The sequence below is a fragment of the Psammomys obesus genome, unplaced genomic scaffold (assembly GCF_907164565.1).
Source record: "Psammomys obesus unplaced genomic scaffold, mPsaObe1.curated_primary_1811, whole genome shotgun sequence".
Taxonomy (NCBI): domain Eukaryota; kingdom Metazoa; phylum Chordata; class Mammalia; order Rodentia; family Muridae; genus Psammomys; species Psammomys obesus.
Genome location: NW_026596085.1, coordinates 8903700 through 8924958, shown reverse-complemented (window position 1 = coordinate 8924958; position 21259 = coordinate 8903700). Strand labels below are relative to the sequence as shown.

The 21259-nt window shown below is 39.6% G+C and overlaps 1 protein-coding gene across 1 annotated transcript in view; it reads left to right on the top strand.

The window, feature by feature from the left end:
- Lrrk2 (leucine rich repeat kinase 2) overlaps positions 1-21259 on the top strand; it is a 133227-nt gene that overhangs the window by 63769 nt on the left and 48199 nt on the right. The window contains exons 24-36 of the mRNA XM_055627183.1: positions 1071-1321; positions 1618-1766; positions 2467-2560; positions 4730-4916; positions 6221-6402; positions 7882-8111; positions 8462-8589; positions 10426-10644; positions 12760-12961; positions 14581-14669; positions 18104-18291; positions 19109-19263; positions 20295-20441. Of these exons, the coding sequence (XP_055483158.1) occupies positions 1071-1321; positions 1618-1766; positions 2467-2560; positions 4730-4916; positions 6221-6402; positions 7882-8111; positions 8462-8589; positions 10426-10644; positions 12760-12961; positions 14581-14669; positions 18104-18291; positions 19109-19263; positions 20295-20441 (2221 nt within the window). The remainder of the gene's footprint in view (positions 1-1070; positions 1322-1617; positions 1767-2466; positions 2561-4729; positions 4917-6220; positions 6403-7881; positions 8112-8461; positions 8590-10425; positions 10645-12759; positions 12962-14580; positions 14670-18103; positions 18292-19108; positions 19264-20294; positions 20442-21259) is intronic.

The window sequence follows — 21259 nt, the reverse complement described above, 5'->3', positions numbered from 1 at the left end:
ACACACACACACACACACACACACACACACACACACACACACACACAGATTGTGTAGCTTCTGATCTACCATAGTGTTGATGTTTGTTTTATAAAATTTCTTATTAACATATTTCCCATTTCCAGCATTCATTACCATAATATACATACACATACGCCTACTGTTAGGTTAGGGCATGGAAGACTACATAATTTAGTTAAGATTACAGCAATGTGTTAGCTTAGGTTGCAAAAGCTGATTTCATGAGGAATCCAAGGCAAGTACGGGTGTTAATTATACTGTTCTTCTAAAGCAGCAATTATCAAGCCTGTTGGTTGTGACCCCTTTGGGGTTGTATATCCGATATCCTGCATATCAGATTCATACATTACGATTCATAACAAAATCACAGTTAGGAAGTAGCAATGAAAATCGGGGTTCACCGCAACATGAGGAACTGTATTAAAGGGTCACAGCATGGGGAAGGTTGATAACAAATAGGCTGAGTACACGATAGGATAGCAGTCCTAAGTCTAAAGTGACCTCACGTTGTAGTATTACCTCTGGCTGTGAGGTCCAGCAAAAGTTCCAGGCTCTTAGAATGTAAGACAGCTTTTCATAATAATGTGTCATCATATTAAGTCTGTCCTTTAGGTTTGGGGCAACAATTATCTCCATTTCTGTGGGTTTCACACAGCTATCTAAATACTGCCTTTCAGAAATTGTTACACATTTTAATCAGAAGCTTGCTTCTGATAGGCTCAACCATGCTTGTTGGATAGCATTGCAGTAGCCCTGATTACGTCTTGTAATCTGAAGAAGTAATTTCTAGAAATAGCTGAATCAAGGTCTCAAATTTATATTTGTGAATGTGCTTTTGACAGTCTATTATGGAATTTCTCCTGTCTCAACTCACACTATAGCTGGGATTGTTGGCCAGTAAATATAATGAACTTCTGTTGAGGATTGTGTTTTCAATTTAAAAAAAAATCCCAGATGGCTCTACTTAGCCATGGTACAAAAAAACAGAAATGCTAGTGAACTCATTTCTCAAATACTCAGTATGTAATATTTAAATTCTGTCTTTCCAGACTCTGAAGTGTTTGACACATTTGGATTTGCACAGTAACAAATTCACATCATTTCCCTCCTTCCTGCTGAAAATGACGTGTATCACCAACCTAGATGCCTCTCGCAATGACATTGGACCAGCAGTAGTTTTAGACCCCATGCTGAAGTGTCCAAGCCTCAAACAGCTTAACCTCTCATACAACCAGCTCTCTTCCATCCCAGAGAACCTTGCCCAGGCAGTGGAGAAACTGGAGCAGCTCCTATTGGAAGGGTAAGAACTGATTCATTAAGACAGTAAGCTCACATTGTATGGAACTTAGCATGGATGAGAAAACATGGCGATTTTTCCATAGCAATGACTTTGAAGCAAAGAGTAAAAGGTGGAAGCAATTAATAATTAAGGCAATTTTGTCAGCTGGAATCTTCACAATTAATTTTAAGAGGCTTAAATGTGCCTTGAAGCTGGACTTGGAGGGCGAATTGATTTCATGCTTTTAAATTATACTAGCATTCACATTTTAATCTTCGGTGTGCATTTTAATCCTCAGTTTTATGTTTTACAACCAGAAATAAAATATCTGGGATTTGTTGTCCCTTGAGCCTGAAGGAACTGAAGATTTTAAATCTTAGTAAAAACCACATTCCATCCCTACCTGAAGACTTTCTTGAGGCTTGTCCAAAAGTGGAGAGTTTCAGCGCGCGGAATAATATTCTTAGTAAGTATCATGTGCTGTTCTCACCTTTAGCAGGTAATCAAGGAAGAGACACATAGAGACATTTTAGGAGGGAAGGTGTGATAGTTCAGTTAGCGTCTGCCTCAGTTCTTCAAACCAAGCTGGCGGGCTGATGATGAAATGAGCCATTGAGCCAGGGAAAGATGTGGGGGGAAAATGTAGACATGCATTTAAGTGAAAGAAGATCACACTAGCTTGCTCCCACATGGAAGACATCCTGGAAATGGTAAAACTATGGCGTCAGTAAAAAGAGCTAGTACAATGCAATTTTGAACAATCATCACTCTGTAATATATTTTATCTAGAATAGTAACCCCTCCTTCATCTTCCCCCTCATGACTATTTTGGTTATCTTTCTTTTCTGGTCCCATACAAATAGTAGGATTTTTTTTCCCCTGTGTTTTCTGGGATCTTGATTAGGATTACATTGGATCTGTAATTGCTTTTGATAGAATGGTCATTGTCACAATATTAATTCTGCAAATCTATGAGCATGGACAATGTTATATTGTTACTAAGTGACCATACTATTACCTTATTAATAAAATTGTTTTTTACTGTTAGTGTAGAAATGTGAACTACACAAGTGAGATGTTACTAAAAACTGTCTTAGAGTTTTGGCTAGATCAGAAATCTAGCGTAGATGATTGTAAATACCCATTATCTCGTTTTATTCTTTCAGCTGCAATGCCTGCCTTACCTTCTTCCATAACAAGCCTAAAATTATCTCAAAACTGTTTCACATGCATTCCAGAAGTGATTTTCATTCTTCCACAGTAAGTTCATTGTTATTTCACTTCTACAGTTCAATGAGCTATGGCATAGCTTTTAGAAGCAAAGCAATGGTTTGATGTGAACATATATATTATTCATTCATGTGTCCATTTCATATGAAAAATTCAATGTTTTCATAATATATGAGTGTTTGATTTTTACTAGACAAAAGATACAACTCCTTCACTTTTGCAGTAACTTATTATGCTTTTGATTAGGAATAATTGAATAATTAATTATTTACTGCATTCTATAACTAAATAAGATGAGATTGGCTAGATGTTTTTCAGATTATTGTTGGTTTCTTTGGGGCTTTAGCTGTTTACAGGGTTTGATTTGTTGCCTGAACACTAATAACTTTGAAATTTCATTTGTTTCAGTGACATCTTTTGTGAAGATTAGGAGAATATGTATAGTTTTATATTTGGGCAGAGTGCAGTGGCTGGGCTTTGGGGGACTTGTTAATCTCATTGAAGACCAAAACTTCAGGCATTAATTTAGTTTCAAGTGTGTTGTCATTTTAAGAGCTATTCTGTTCATATATCATAAAACAATCATATTTTGTATATGCATGTATATATACATAGGCAAATAGCAACCACCACCCAGCTGCCAAGAATGTCAGACAAACTCTTTAGTGCAAATCTAACTTTGTAAAACCCCACTCCCTATACTAATTGCTCCACATGGGCCTTCACTTTAGTCTTCCTAATCATTTTATAGGATAACTTCTGCTATCATTTTGTCTTTATAATCTCACTAGAGAAATGAAATGTCTTCCCAAGGTCACAATTCATCTGTGTTGATGGGTTCAACTTCAGAGTCTCAATTCTTCCATAGTGGCTTCTATTAAATAAATATGAATCATGTTTTAAATATATTCCTGAAAATATATAAAGGCCAATTATTTAAAATTATTTATTATGTGACATAAGGATTACTCCTTCCTATAGAACAAACCCTATGACCCAGCTCCTGATTTCATCAGCGCTATCCTCAGGCACACATCTTCGGCCTTTGTGCTTATGTTTTAAATCTTCTCTTGTTTCACCAGTAAACACATAGTTGTCCAGCTAGAGTCCTGATTGCACACAAAGAGATACTGCATTGAGAAAACCTAGTGATTCTTGCTTCTCTCAAATGTCTTGCAGGTTATACTGATAAATGTAATCACTAACACAGCCAAATTCTTCTTGTAGTTTTCCGGCACTTTTCTATGGCAACTTGAACAATACATAGAATATTTTTAAGAAGAACACAAACATTGCTTTGTAGACCCAAACTCTTGTCAGACAGATGGCACTGCTGTATAAACTTAGAGTTAATTCATTAAGCTCCACTGAGTATGTGTGAAAGCCCACCTTCGTTGCTGCCTCCACACACATGGACTCATGACTACTGAGGTTCCCTGGGAACTTGAGAAGCACCGGTTTGTGAGAGCCAGCAGGTTTCACAGCAGCCTTATTCATGCTGTGTCCCATACTCACTGAGACGATCTGATAGAAGGGCGTGCTCACCGCTCTAGTGATTAAGTCCAGAGCACACCTTGGAGATGAGTGAAAGCCATTCAGGGGCTGTTTGTGGGGACTGCACTGTCATACACCTGCAGAGGAGGCAGGCTCTCGGGGACAGTGTGCATATTTGTTAGTCATACTTTCTCATGCCCCGGGAGCATTTGTAAAACACTTATCTTTTCCTTATTTTGAGAGAGATAGTTTTATGGTCCAAAGGGAAACTGGACTTCCATTTTTCTCTCTTTTAAAAAATCTTTAATGAACGTATGTAAATTGTTAATATGGGTACCGGGTACCATGCAATGCTTTATGTATGAACGTCATGTGAGACTCAGGGGCTAATGTATTAGTAGTTACTTCTTGAAAACATCCAAAATCGCCTCTTACTATTAAAGAAGTATGAGCTACACTGCGGCCATCTTTGTCATCAGAACAGGCAATATGATCAATTTTGTTTCTGATAATCCTTATTCACTTACACCTCCACTACAGAGAAAAATACCTTTTCTTCTAAGTACTGTATGAACATACAAGCCCTCATTCATGATGTAGCTTTAAAATCATTTCTTATTCTCAGCCTGGTGAAATTCCCAGTGCTGTTGCTTTGTGTTCTTTGAAAACTCTCACTTTGCTTTCAATGGGTCATCGTCGTTCCAGCTTGCGGTCCTTGGATATGAGCCACAACAACATTGAACATCTGCCAGGGCCTGCGCATTGGAAGTCTCTGAACTTACGGGAACTCTTCTTTAGCAATAATCAGATCAGCACCTTGGACTTGAGTGAAAAGCCGCATGTGTGGTCGAGAGTCGAGAAACTGCATCTCTCTCATAATAAACTGAAAGAGGTGAGAGGCTATCTTTGCTTTAAGTTATCAGATACTTGACAACAGAGTTCAGTTGTTGTCACAATTATTTTCCATGTTATCACAGTGATTTTAAAATTTGTGGCTCATATCGCTTACTCTGTGAATAAGATGTGATTGTAATCTGTGGTAAGTGGATATAGATAAAGCAACAAGAAAACCCCAAATAGTATTGTTTTGTATTTTTAAAGAACTGTTACATAGGAGTGTGTGCATCTAATTTTGAGTAAGAGCGTCACTGTCTGCGACCTCTGACTGTTCACAGAACCTGACATACTCCAAGTCTCTCATCTTGACAGAATGACAACTGGCCCGTGCTTTCCCTCTTTCTTTCCTACATGTTTCATTCTTCCTCTGTGTGACACCTCTCATCTAAATGATTCAACCTCCTTTTATTTACATGTGTAAGAAAAATATTTTCTTGTCAAGCTCAAGCTGTTGCCTACGTAAAGAGCTATTAAAGGTCTGATAGTTTGACGTTTAGCACAGCTGGATATTTTTGGTACCTGTATATTTTTTTTCCCAGCAAATGAATGTTTTCTATTATAAGTGTATTATAGTTGGCCTAAAACCTTTCAGTAGTGGTCTTGGAATTATGACACCTAGCATACACAAGGTTCAGTACATCCTACTAAAAAAAGAAATAATAATTGGAACAGAAAATGAAACCATTTTGGTTAGGCTGACACCTAAAGTGCAAGTATTTAGTAATTTGTAATAATTATATCTTTATGATTTACTAAAGAACACAGGCAATATAAGAAAGCAGAATGGAACTACAAATAACAGATTTAGACAAATACAAATAACTTATTTTTCAGAATTGTGGATGATGGAGTTTATTGTTAAGAGAGATTTTTTTAAAGTTCTCAATAGGAGCAGCTAGATGGCTCATCAGGTGCTAGATGCCATTTCTGACAAGCCGAGCGTCCTCTCCAGGTCTCACATGGTAGAGAGAGAGAGCCAGTTCCTCCGAGCAAGCACACACGCCTTTCAAACATGTGCACACACATGCGCCCACCCTTCAAATAAGTCTACGGTATAATAAAGTGGTGAGGAACTCACCTAGGTGGGGTAAATTTTTTATTTTGTTTTCATTTGTTTTAAAGCATGCATTCTGCAAACGAATGGCAAGGTTTTTGAGAATACTTAACTGTGTGTGAAGGCTGTGCAAGGCCTTGTGGGATCGAAGGGACTTAGGTTCTTGATCACTGTTGTTTTGTGTCCTAGCTATGCTTACTGGCTCCGTAAGATAAAAAGGTTTTATCTTTTTCTATTTTGTTAAGATCCCTCCTGAAATTGGATGTCTTGAAAATCTGACATCTCTTGATGTCAGTTACAACGTGGAACTGAGGTCTTTTCCAAATGAAATGGGGAAATTAAGCAAAATATGGGATCTTCCTTTGGATGGACTGCATCTGAATTTCGACTTTAAACATGTAGGATGCAAAGCCAAAGATATCATAAGGTCAGGTGACTTCATACTCTTTGCTCTTTGGTAAATATGTTTCACCTTTCCTTCCCATCGGTGATTTTGATGGTTGTACAGTTACACTTTAAAGATAATGAATAGTACTATTTAATATGTATGCTCCACATATTTTTCATTTAATGAAAGGGTTTATATGCAAAGGTTTTTGTAATTCCTTATAGTCCAGGTAATAGTAAGACAATGTCTTCTCTTCCTCATCCTCCAGAGGTTGATGTCAGGTGTCTTCCTCTATCATGCTCCACGCTTGATCAATATTAACCTTTGACCATGCTTCATTTCATTTACTGAGGCAGGGTCTCTTTCTGAGCCTGGATCTAGCCAGATTTCCCTGGAGATGTCCAATCTCTGTCTCCTGAAGACTGGGAGTGCAGACAGACTGCCACATAGAAAGAGTGGTTACTGTGCTCCTCAATGCTGGCCCTCATAGAGAAAAGTCACATATCCCCTGAGCATCTCCCTGATCCCTAATTTTTCCTTTTGATCACACCAGAAGGGGAGCTGTCCAGATGTCTGCTGTTGGCATGGATTAGACCATATTTCCTAAAGTTCCCTCATGACGCAGTTTGGTTTCTAATTTAAAAAGAGGCCATGGAGAGGTGTATGGGAAGGTTTGGAAAAAGAAGGAGGAAATGATGTAATTATATTATAATCTCAAAAAATAAAGATATTAAAAATGTAGCAATACATAGCATAGTTTCAAATGTATTTTTCTATGTCCATTATATATTCAAAACAACTTGTATGTATAAAATTTAAGTTATTTTTCTTGAGCATCTAGTAATTTAATATTATTTTCAATTAATTTTAAATTAAGTTTACTTAATTTAAATGTTGAAAATATTTGATAGTATAATAGTTTATACAGTTATAATGAACAAATAAATACCTTGTATTCTTCTATAGATGACATTTATGCATGAAAATATATCTATGAATCATACATATAAATATCCATTCTGTATTATACTTACAATATATGAACAATATATACAATATATAGATGAATCTGTAACATAATCAAGGTGGCCTCATTATCAAACTTTCATTAAAACTGGTATTGGGTAATACATTTCATTAGTTCTATTCCATTGTAAACTTTATAATGATTAAGACTACTTGTTCGTGTTTAAACAACCTCCCACACATACCTTGTACACACGTGTATGTACACATTGCATTTTAATAGGTATTGAAAATGGATGTTGGCTATTTCTGGTGAGGGGATAATGTGGCATTCCACATTACCAGTGATGCCAAATGCCATTGACTGCTCTGAAATCAGTAATAGCATGCACGCTCTGATTGCAAGCCAGATGGCATGTGTCTTGTTGGTTCTATGACCCTTACAGTTTTGCAGGCTTCAGTTCATGTATTCACTGCAAGACAACTTAGACAAGGGCGGGGCCCGGCACGCTGCCCGGCAGGCTGTTCCATTGCTTCTCTTTATCATACCAGGTTTCTACAACAAAGACTGAAAAAGGCTGTGCCCTACAACCGAATGAAGCTCATGCTTGTGGGAAATACTGGGAGTGGCAAGACCACTTTACTGCAGCAACTCATGAAAACGAAGAAGTCAGAACTCGGCATTCAGGGTGCTACAGTTGGCATTGACGTGAGAGACTGGCCTATCCAGATACGAGGCAAAAGGAAACGGGACCTTGTTCTGAACGTGTGGGACTTTGCAGGTACTTAAGGCATCATTTTAGCTATCATTTTGAGTAAGAAGTTTGAAACCACGTTTCCTGATCCAGTGGAAAAAGAACCTGTGGATCCTATGAGATTATCCCAAGCTTGTTAGCTACTGACTTTGCCCTAGTCATCAGAATGGACATTACAGGGAAAGAAATGTCAGCACCCAGCAGAGGAGTGTAGAGTAATCGCTTGGTCGGCAGCTAATAGGCATGTCAAAGCTGCCCTGTGAAAGTTGCCTGTCAATGGCTCTCCTCTCAAGCACTCCCTGCTCTCCTCTATATAACTTTCACAGTGGTTCTTGCCTGTTATGTGGAAGACTACACCCTCTGACATCTTCTTTTAGGTCGTGAGGAATTCTACAGCACTCACCCCCACTTCATGACCCAGAGAGCTCTGTACCTCGCTGTCTATGATCTCAGCAAGGGACAGGCAGAGGTGGACGCCATGAAGCCCTGGCTCTTCAACATCAAGGTGATCTCTTCTAATCACAGAGAAATAGAGCATGGCCCTTGCTCTCCATTTATGTTCTTTTTCTGGTTTGTTTTTGTTTGTTTGTGTTTGTGTTTGTGAGACTGAATATCACTGTGTAACCCTGGCTGGCCTGGAACTCTCTATGAAGGATCAGGACGGACTTGAATTTACAAAGATCTGACTACTTCTAATTTCTAAGTGTTCAGACTAAAGGTGTGCACTCCCATGCCCATCTACATTCTGTTGTTTTTTTTTAATGTGTTTATAAGGTGACATATCTAAAAAGAAAAAAAAGTTTCTTCAATTGTTTTGAATGTCCTCTTTCTTTCTTACTCTCTTTCTTATGTTCTCTTTCCCGTCCTCTCTCCCCCTTCCTTCTCCTCCTCCCCTCTCAATTTCTCTTTCATCTTTTTATTTCTCTCTGTCTTAGTTTTAAGTTAGAAGCACTCAGATCTTGATGGAAGTGTGGCATCCCACGTTGTGTGTCAGCAGTCTCTGAAATCCCTTTATGCTATAAAATCTGAAATCACAGATACACAGCTGATTTTGATAAGAGACATACAAGTGTTCTCAACTTAAAATGAAATATACCAAACACATAGCACATTGCTAGCATATTTTTAGTGACCTTTTACTATGAAGCCTGAAGATTCGGCCCTGCTAATGGCCTGAGACTCTTTGGCTTCTACTTGTGGTTTCTCTATTTTGATATTTCTATACTGTCTATCTCTTTCCCTGCTGATGGCTCTTCCTCTAGCTAATATAGCTTTTTGAGTTGAGATTATAATAAGAATACACATGCTAGCTGTCTGTTGCCTCAGGAAGCTCTTCTGGGAATGAGATCCTCAGGGAGGTTTGCAAGAGGACATCTAGGCACAGAATTTGGTAGCTCATGGATGTATCCAATAATTTTGATTTTTCTTAAGCATTTCTTTTCTTGGGTTTGTTATAGTTTACAAACAGCAGCTTAGGCAAATACTTCAGCGACTGTAAGGCTCACGTCTGTGGTTTTTGTCTTCCCTTCTTCAATTTGAATGACTTTAAAGTGAATCCAGGGTATAAAATTCACAGCTAAAGAAGGAAACTGGAAATGGTTGTGCTGCTTTTATGTATTTTGGAATTTATGGAAGCTCATTTTATTTAGAAGCACAGCTTGAAAAAAAAACTGCTTTAAGCAAATGTTAAAAAAAAAAAAAAGGAAAACTACACTACTATGGCCACGTAGGGGAGCTCAAAAGGCACTAAGAATTGGACCCAAAAGATATAATAATAGCTTTAAATTTTTTTGTGTGATTATCACCTTGTTTGGGGTTTAAGGAGATGTCTCAGTTGCCATTTGCTACTGTAACAGCATATCTAGCCTGAGTAGTTTACAAACTACAGAGATTTCTCTTTTACAGTTCTGGAGGGAGGGAAGTCTAGGACCTCGGGGCTGGAAGCAGCAAGGCCATTCTTTTAATTTTAATTTAATTTTTTTTTTTTAAGATTTCTTTGTTTTATGTATATGAGTGCTCCATCTGCATGTACACCTGCACGCCAGAAGAGGGCACCATATCATAGTAAAGATGGCTGTGAGCCACCATGTGGTTGCCGGTAGTTGAACTCAGGACCGCTAGAAGAGCAGATAATGCTCTTAACCACTGAGCCATTTCTCTACCCTGGGAAGGTGGAAGGGCAATAGTGCACATGCCTAAAAGCAGAAGGAAGCAGAGAGGACCCAACTTACTCTTTGCCCGGTATCCTTTCGTGTGCTGACAGAATCAGTCTGTTCCTTGGGCTCCTCAGGCCTTGTGAGCTAAGCATTTCATACAGCTTAACTTGTCTCCGTTCCCCTAGGCTCGTGCCTCTTCATCCCCAGTGATTCTGGTGGGCACACATTCGGATGTTTCTGACGAGAAGCAGCGCAAAGCCTGCATAAGCAAAATCACCAAGGAACTTCTAAATAAGAGAGGATTCCCCACCATCCGGGACTACCACTTCGTGAATGCCACCGAGGAGTCGGACGCCCTGGCAAAGCTTCGGAAGACCATCATCAACGAGAGTCTGAATTTCAAGGTGGGAGGATGTGTGTCTCCTGCAGGCTGCTGGATAAATATGCCTTGCTCTTTGTCACATTATGCTACGGCTTAGAAATGCCGGAAACCTTGAGGAAAGAACAATTATCTGGAAATTGGAGGCTTTCTTTCTTTCCTTTTTTTTTTTTTTTTCATAGCTCAGAACTATGAAAGTACTTTCATTTTAAAATTATTTATTTATACCACACTTCATTTATAATTCATAGATATGGGAATGAAAATAGCTAGAGTGTCCTGAGAAGAACTAGGAGAATGTTTCCAGGACACTGAGACAATCATCCAGATGCCTGCTCTCCCAGCTTGCTCTCCAGGGCTTCCATCTAGAGGCTAAATGTGAACGTGGGACCTGGGTCTCCTCCCCTCTCTGGCACCTGTTCCTTTAGCAGAGTGGTCCCCAACCTTCCCGATGCTGTGACCCTTTAATACAGTTTCTCAGGTTGTGGTGACCCCCAACCACAAAATTATTTTCATTACTACTTCATAATTGCGGTGTTGCTATCTTTATGAATCATAATGCAAATATCGGTGTTTTCATCTGTCTTAGATGACAGACAGAACCTCAGTCAGTGTGACGCACATCCCTTTCAATTCTTTCCAACCTGTCACCAGAGCAGACATTTTCTTGCTGCCTCGAACTTGCCCTTCAATGCTCTTCCTCTTGCTTGATTTGCTTCCTGTGAGACATTCACTTGTCTCTGTAGGCCTGTTCCTTGCTCAGCTGAAAATACAATCTTGAAATTAAAGTTGTATGTTCTCTTAATTTGTGAATAGCAAAGAGAAACATAAGATGATTAGCAGGATTATATATTGTTTTCCAGGGTAAGGGTTATATATTCCGGAATGAGTGTTTGTAGAAAAATATGGTAGTAGTAGCTCTGGGTACTAGAAACAATTATGGAGGACTGAGACACAATTTTGCACTTATGTGTGTTGGAAAGGTCCAGTTTCTAGAGCCTAAGAATTTTTTTTTGTTTGTTTGTTGGCTCTGCTTTTCTTTTTTCTTTTATTTTTTTCACAATTTATTCATTATATATCCTGATTGAAGCTCCTCCCAGTGCCACCGTCCCTCCTTCTTTCTCCCCCCCCCCATCCCCTTTACATAGTCCACTGAAAGAGGGAGTTCTCCATGCATGGAGAGGACCTCAACCCCCTGCTCAGATGTAGCCCATAGGTACCTCAGTCTCCATGTGGGTTTCCAGTAAGGGGAGCAGGGGCTGCCTCTTTGATCACTTACTCCTGGTGATGCCATCTTGTCAGGCCACAGAGGAAGAGGATCCAGGCAGTCCTGGTGAGACTTGGTAAGCTATGGGCAGATAGCACAAGAGCCTAAGAATTTGAGTAGAAATTCAGATGGGACATCTTGTGGATCCAGACATAGGGAGAGGTTGCCCCCTGGTGGCTCTGAGAGACATTTGGTTGCTATTTTTAGAGTTGCCTTTCTCATTAAAAATAGATTGTCCAAATGCTTTTACAAAAGATAGAAAATATTATCTCAAGACCCTCATTTGAAAATATCACTCTCTATCTCTCAGAGACCGTTTCAGACACTGAGCTTTCTTTCGGGTTGGAATCATAGGCATTTAAACAAATCCCATTTCTTCCAGAGTTTAAAGTTCCATGAGAAAACCTTGGTGAGGAGATATCATGTCTCGAGGTCTAACTCTTGATCTCTACAGTCCACTAGCCCAATAATTGTGGGTATATTTTTGTCTCCTAAGACATATCCCAAAGCTCTCATACCAGACTAATGTGTTAACCCTGCCTGTGTATTGCACATAACGTTGGTGCATTGGAAAATAAGATCATTCTTTCTTGGTCAGTTATTTGCCTTTGTTTTCGAAATAGAATTGCTGTATTAATAGATAACTATTTCCATGCTATTTTATTTGCAGTTTTTCTCCAAATTAACTCTGTGTCCATACTTTTCTTACTTTAATTTCATCTTTTATTCATTACCACTTAGAGAGGCTTCACATCATGTTTAAATTTTATTAAAAACTCATTTGCTGTGTAAAAACTGTTATGGCTGAATTTACCATATGACACATCTGTGATTTAAATAGATTTTTACACCTTGTCATTTGTAATTTCATAGATTCGAGATCAGCCTGTAGTCGGGCAGCTAATTCCAGATTGCTATGTAGAACTGGAGAAAATCATTTTATCAGAGCGTAAAGCTGTGCCAATTGAGTTTCCTGTAATTAACCGGAAACGTTTATTACAACTAGTGAAAGAACATCAGCTGCAGCTGGATGAGAATGAGCTCCCACATGCTGTTCATTTCCTAAATGAGTCAGGTTTGTATGCTTGTTCGGGATTCTGGTTTTAAGTCATAATGCTTTGAAGAGATGTCTGAATCTTGTATATAATCCATTTTCAAAAGTTCAAAGAATGCCAATAAGATTATTTTTTATTATTTTGCTTTTATTTTATTGAGTTTAAACACATATTTGGAAAGAATTTGTAGCCAATATACTTACTTTGAAAATTATTTTTTCTCATTAATTAATTTATTTATTCACTTTACATCCTGATAGCAGCCCCTCCTTCCTCTCCTCTTGCTCCCACCCTATGACCCTCTTCCCCCATTCCCCACTCCTATTCTCCTCAAAAAAATGGAGTCCCCTTCTCCCTCTGCCAACCTACCCCAACACATCAAGTTGCATCAGGTCTATGTGTATCCTCTTCCAATGAGGACCAGCAAGACAGTTCAGCCAGGGGAACGTGATACAAAAAAGCAGGAAACAGAGTCCATGTCAGACAATTCCCCTCTCTAATTGCTAGGAGACTCCCATGAAGATTGAGTTACTCATGAGCTACATTTGTGTAGAGGACAAAGTCCAGTCCATGCCTGCTCTTTGGTTGGTGGTTCAGTCTCTGTGAGCCACCATGGGTCTAGGTTGGTTGACTTTGTTGGTCTTCTTGTGGGTTTCTTGTTCCCTCCAGGTCCCTGTATCCTTTCCCCTACTCTTCCATAAGACTTCCTGAGTTCCTCCTAATGTTTGGCTGTGGGTCTTACCATCTGCTTTGATCCGTTGCTGAGTGTAACCTCACAGGACAATTATGCTAGAAAAGTTTTAAACAAGTCACTGTTGGATTTTTATCTTTTGGAAGACCATACCTATGAGCATCAAATCACATACATATCCCAAGAGAGTACTTAGAAATTATCTAAGGACAAAGTAAGAAAAGATCCCTGAGCAGGAATGAGAGAAAACACATGGCTTCTGGCACCCAGTTTTGCTATGATGAGACCCTGAATCGTCAAAGTAACTATGTCCGTTCATAGTATCACATTTTTGTGAAAAATAATGAGAAGAATTATTACCGCTGTGGTTCACTGGACCACTTCCAGCAATTGGAGGTTGTGGGATGTGGGGTGGCCGTGCTGCTTAGACTTCATTCTCACAGAGACTGTCTCAGCCCGCTGCAGCCCCACGCCATGCTGTAAGCTTGCAGGACAGGTGAGTTGGGTTGCCGTCCCCGAGTAAATGACCAGGAACCGTTTTCATCCTTGTATTCTTCCATCCTCGTATGGAAAATACCTCTGCGAGTCCCTTCCTCCATGATCCTTAAATCAGATATGCTGAAATATGTGTTGTTTCCTATCTACATGGAAAGCAAACATGCATACTTTCATGTAGAAGGTTCAAAGGAATAGTGTAAATTTGCATTTATTGATATATACTTTCTAGTGCATACTGGTATTTTGAATATACTTATGTATGAACAAGCCATATGCTCCAAAATCCTTCCTTTACACTGTTGGGGCTTTAGAGTGGAGGAGCAGCATGTGCAGGGCCTCCAGAGTTCTTTGCTGTGAGACCCTCATTGTAGCCACAGCTACCCTGGAGTCTCTGGGGCTCTGTATCACTCTGGATCACATTTTTCACTGTTTGATTAATTTTCTCTGCAGGAGTCCTCCTGCATTTTCAAGACCCCGCTCTGCAGTTAAGCGACCTGTATTTTGTGGAACCAAAATGGCTTTGTAAAGTCATGGCACAGGTTGGTGTTTTATATTTGGGGGGATAGAGGTTGTGATTGAAGAGGAGAGTGGAGAGACACCCAGGGCATTTAGCATTTTAGTGTTTGTGTTGAGAGAAGCCTGTAAATATAGAGAGTATAGATCACCTGTCAGGGTGATAAAGGCTGATAAAGGGGCTTCCTGGACTGAACAAGCATCTTAAAGTTCACAGGCCTTTGAAGCCTCAATGGTAAGTTTGGTAACTGACATTATTCAATGAATAAAAGCATTGTGAAAATCCTTAGGGCAGATGCATAAGAGGAAACTGGGTTGACAAGGCCATGAAATGTATCTAGAAAGTATGCAGGAAAGGCATGCATGCGAGTCTGTGTGCTTATAATGTCAATACTTGGAAGATGGAGGCAGGAGGATGAACAGACATTCAAAGTCATCTTAAGATGTGTAGAGAGCTCCAGACCAGCCTGGGACACATGCAGCCCTATCTTCAATACACACACACACACACACACACACACACACACACACACACCCCACACAAAAATTTAAAGGCCATGGAAGATATTTTTGAGCTCCAGATATTTATACTTCTGAAAACTATATTGGCGATTATAATTTTTCTATTCATGTTTCACAAAGAAAAGATTTTTTCCTCTTAATAATAGTATATTACCAGTGAGTTTATGTAGAGCAATTACAGAAACCAACCAACCAACCAAAAAAAAAAAAAAAAAAAAAAAAACACCTGTAGACTTTCCACAGTAAACTACTCAAGTGAGCACACTATTCATTGCTTTTATTTATAGTGTGTCTTATTTTTGTAGCATCCCTTTGTCTCCCACTTCTAGATTATAGCTGTGCCCTCTCCGTGAAAATTTGTCTGGACATTTCTGAATAGTGCTGAGGAGGGCAGGGCGGGACTGCTGTAGCTAAGGGCCACTGTGCTTGACTATTCCTGGCTGAGAAGAACTCGGGGATAATGCTCCTAGCTCACACAGTCATTGGCAATTATTTCATTTATGAACATTATTTATAGCTTTACATGTGGTTCTGCATGTCGCTAATATGATTACCCATTTTCACACTGGAAATCTCTCTCTCAATTAAGCCATCATGCTAATTGAATTTCTTTGAGCAATCTTGAATAGTACTGCTTAAATCTATTTGAAGATAAAAAGGGAGATATTTTGAAGAGGGAGCTCAGTTGAGACTAAATCCTATACCCTGGCACTGCAGAGAATGTTTCAGGGTTGGTACAATTGGCATTTAATTCTGTTCTAACAGTAGATGTATTCAAATTGCTTTCCACATTTCTGCCCAAATGCCACAGATGGCATGAAGTTGCTATGTATGGAATGGAGTCAGTGGTGTCCTGTGCTTCTGGGCACTTTCTCTGGAGTGAGCATCTCTTGGGTTCACATCTCTTCTATACATGAACAATTTCCTCTTGGTTCTTCCTGTCTCAAGCCCTTGTGTCTTCACTTAAATATGGAGTTGTGTTTTCTTGTGTTTTGCTTCCCTAATTTAGTGTAAGTGAAAGGTAAGTGATAATTTTATAGCAAGTAATGATTAGACCTGTCTGATACTTTAAGGCATGCTATTTTTTGGAAATTTAAAACTAACTTCAAGACAAAACGAGATACAAAGGGAAGCATGCCAAATATGGAGTCAAAAAGAAAATACATGTAGGTGAATGCATTATTTAAGAGAGTGTCACATTCACCCTGAGGGTTTTGTTTTGTAAGTGGAGCACCAAGGCAGACAGAAACTCTATATAAACGATAGAAGGATAGGGCTGCTCCCACAGTGATTCTGTGTGACTTAACACACATAGGTAATGAATGTTATTAGAGGGTAGGAGTGTCTCATAGAGTAAGGAAGAGGTTTGCATCAGTTTTTCTTTTTAACAACAAAGAAAACAAAAGCAAAAGCAAACAAACAAAACGCCCAATGGGGAAAAAAAACCCAGCAGACAAAATTCCCACAAACCAAACCCAAACCCAAACCCAAACCAAACCAAAGTAGGATTCTTCTGTGACCACTGGAAGACTTCTTAAGATCTTATGGAGATCATATTAAGATCTTAAGATCTTAATTTGAAACTTCATGGGAATTCTTATTACCCTAGGTAGAATGTTATGATGCTAATCTAAGTGGATTTGGGGTCAGGGAGATAGGGTCTCCTTCTGTAGTGCAGGCTAGCCTAGAGAACTACAGAGGTATAGAGGAAGATTAAGCTTAAACATCTGTTTGAAAAAAAAATTCTAGTTCCCACTATTTGTCTGCAAATTTCATGATTTAGGACCGTGCATGGAGATAACCTAGAACTCCTGTACAGATGTAGCCCATGGCAACTCAGTCTCCAAATGGGTTTCCTAGTAAGGGGAACAGAGGCTGTCTCTGACATGAACTCAGTGGCTGGCTCTTTGATCACCTCCCCCTGAGGGTAGGGGGTAGGGGGTCAGCCTTACCAGGTCACAGAGGAAGACAATGCAGTCAGTCCTGATGAGACCTTATAGGCTAGGGTCAGATAGAAGGGGAGGAGGACCTCCCCTATCAGTGGACTGAGAGAAGGAGGGTGGGACTGGGAGGTGACAAGGGAAGGGGCTACAGCTGGGAAACAAAGTGAATAAATTGTAATAAATTAAAAAAGCAGGGGTTAAGGAAAAAAAGAAAAATTCATCTAAAGTCCACTAATATGAAATTATGGCTAACATAGGGGCTTAGTTTATGCTTAAAATTATCATGTACTCTTATTAAGCTTTGCAATACCTTTATCCCTATAGCAATCTAAGACATGACTATCTTTATTATCTCATTTTCAGAGCAGGAAACGATCTTAAAACAAAACAACAAACAAAACAAGATACCTTTCCCAAAGTCCCACAGCTAGTAGCAGAGCCTGAATCTGGACTTAGGTTCTGCAGATCCACATTTATATTCTGACTGGCATGATACCATCTATGTCTCAAATATGCTGGAATCACCCAGGAGGCATGTTAAAGGGAAGATTCCCCTGCCCCTCTCCAGATTTACTGAGCATGCTTGACCAGAAGACTCCTGTAACGGGGAATGATCACACTTCTGCTTTTTTCATTGGTGGCAGCTGCCTCCTATCCTGGAAATGTCCATCTATATAGCCAACCTGTGGGATGGATATTTAGAAGCTACTGTCTGGGAATGTAGAGGAACATGTCAGTGATGAGGCTGCAGAATGAATGGTAGGGAGCGGGACCAAGGAAATCCTGAATGTCTGAATTCTCCTCCCTTAGATTCCCAAAGGCTTCTAACCAGATACCCCACTGGGCTTGCAGGGTATCTGGCTGCTGCAGAAATGTGATCTTGCCTTAGTGTTGTAACTTCTCTCCTTATCTGCATCTAGCAAAAGGATGCAAAGCAGCTAAAGCTGGAAACATCTCAGAAAGTGAATCTAGTGATGTGAGTTGGGCTCTTTCAGATTTTGACGGTGAAGGTGGAAGGCTGTGTGAAACATCCTAAGGGCATCATTTCACGGAGAGACGTGGAAAAATTCCTTTCAAAGAAAAAGCGATTCCCGAAGAACTACATGGCACAGTACTTTAAACTGTTAGAAAAATTTCAGATTGCCTTACCAATCGGAGAAGAATATCTGCTGGTTCCAAGCAGGTGAGACAAACCTTAAAAATTCCACAGAAATTTACCAGATTACATTATTGTGGTTGACAAAGTAATTTTTCTCTGTAATAGATACACTACTTTTTTTTTCATTTTTAATTTTTGCTAAACTTGATGGCAATGCATAGCCTCTCTTTTAAAATAAAAAGGCTCATTTGATTAATACTTTAAAGAAATGAACTGTTTTCTGCATATAATCACTATTTGGCTTAACAACACTCAAAAAATTTAAGGAAGATCAATAGTGAAGCAGTGTTTGCACATGTGCGTCCATCTTTACTTGGCATTTTAACAAATATATTAAGTTAGTGATGTTTAAGGGAGATAATGAGTTTCCAAGAAAGTTTGAAAAGAATTGGGAATCCTGGTGGAGGACTGTATTGTAGAAAATTCTCATATTGCTTTGAAAGTAAGTGAGAAATGCTCCAACATGTTGAGAGTGTAATTTAGATTCATGGATACAGCCAACTTTTTCAGGTTTTCTGTACTCCTAAGACCTAACTTTGCACTAATTGTACGAATTTATTAGTGCACATAGGATTGTTCATTTTTTTTTCCATCTACTCCATCAGAGCATGCATTTGAATTGATTAAGTGACCTCCAAATTCTCAATGAGGGAGAGCATGTGACAAGAGACTCCTAAAAATGCAGTCATTTGGAGCAGTTATTTCTCTGGGTTTGAAGTAGTGAGAAGCTCAGGTCTTCATGTTCCTGCCGCCGTGCTCGGGCCCCCGTGCTCGGGTCCCCATGCTCGGGCTGCCATTCTCAGGTCACCGTTCTCGGTTTCTGACAGTCTGCCTTTTGCAGCTTATCTGACCACAGGCCTGTGATAGAGCTCCCGCACTGTGAGAACTCTGAGATCATCATCCGGCTCTACGAAATGCCATACTTTCCAATGGGATTTTGGTCAAGACTGATTAATCGATTACTTGAAATCTCACCTTTCATGCTTTCTGGAAGAGGTAGGTATTCACCAAAGCTTACTATTTAGACAAACTAGAAAGAAATGTTAACAGGAGCATTGCATTTCTCAGAGTCTACCTGTTTGGAAAACAGGTGTGGTCAACACATGAACATGGGCCAACTTACACAATTCCCTGGGTGGGAAATGCCTCAGTTCTTACAGGAGATACATTTCCCTCAGCTGTGAGTGTGGGACTTCCCGAAACTTAGCAGACAGGAAAGAATAGCTTTAAAAGGCGGGGCTTAATGGGAGTCATCAGTTTAAATGCACACATACACTCTCTTACACACTCATACACACACTCACATCCACATAAATGAGCACACTCACACACATACCCACATGCACAGTCACACACATGGACGCACGTACACGCCCCCACCACACACACATACAAATCAACAAAGAATAGTATGGAAATAACCAAGACGTAATGAGGGGCTTTCATCAGCAAGCATAACAGGTCAGAGCTTTCTGACAGAGGAGCTCTTCTCCTGCCCATCCGTCCCCCAGGGACTCAGAAAAAGGGACAGAACTATGTTTCCATGGAAAGCTTTCATTCCAAAGTAAGAGGCATTGTAACACCACGGGGAAATATCAAGGTGTTTGGACAAAAGTAATTGCAAGTCTTACTGGTTTCTGAAAAAGAAAATCTCGTCTTTCTTGCTCTCAATGAATATAAAAGTAGCTAAAATACATTTAAAAGTTCAAGAATGGTGTTAATATGAGAGTTTATTGTTTACAAGAAAACTTACTTATGTTTATTTGTATATTAACCATATCACGAGCTTAGACTATGATACCTAATATCATATTAGGTAGTATGCAAAGCATTTAACTTATGTGATTGAAATCTTAAAGGAAAATTGTATGTTCCTTTGAAAAAGGTCTCATAATTAAATCAATCAATGCTCATCTCAAAACAATTGTGTATTGCTGTTACTTAAGGTGTGAGTGGCGGTTTTCCCACTTTAGTTAATGACGTAGTTCGTAATTAACGGATGCATACAAATCTATTTAAACTTTCAGAGAGAGCGCTACGTCCGAACAGAATGTACTGGCGGCAAGGCATCTACTTGAACTGGTCTCCAGAAGCGTATTGTCTGGTAGGATCCGAAGTCTTAGACAATCGCCCCGAGAGTTTCTTAAAAATTACAGTTCCATCTTGTAGAAAAGGTGAGGATATTAGTCAAATGTGCCCCTCCCGGCCCTCCTAACCCCAGACCCTCAGATGTAAGGATTACCTTTCACCAGCTACTTGGGAGGCTGCGGGAGGACATGGAGTCTGGGAATTCAACACAGCTCTGCCTCCTCAAATCCAACAAATTCCCCCTTTCTCTTCTCCAGCTTTGTGACAGTTGAAAGAGCAGTGAGCACTTTTTTGTTTTTGTTTTATTTGGATTATTTATTTTAAGTGATTACATTAAACGGATTGGGTGGTGGGCAGTACAGACAAGGCCTCACTCTGGCTGGTCCAGAACTTGCTGAATAAACCATGATGGCCTTGAACTCACAGATCTGCCTGTCTCTGCCTCTCAAGTGCTGGGACTAAAGGTGTGGACCACTATACCTGACTAAATATTTCATTTTGTACATACGGGTGTTTTGCCTGCATGTATCGCTGTGCACCACTTGCAAACCTGGTTCCTGAATAGACCGGAAGAAGGCATTGGATTTCCTGGAACTGGAATTATGAGTGAGATGGGAATAGAATCTGGGTCCTCTGGGAAAGTAGCCAGTACTATCTGTGTAAAAATAATGGGTTTCATCTTGACATTTTCACACACGTGTGTATTGTTATCCTTCCTACCATCCTCATGTGCCTTTCTTCTGTGCATTGCTGCCTTCCACCAAGAAGTTCCCTTTTGCTTTCACCGCACAAATGTGCAGGTGTATGTATGTATATATGAATGCATGTATGTATGTATGTATGTATGTATGCATGCCATCTATCTATCTATCTATCTATCTATCTATCTATCTATCTATCTATC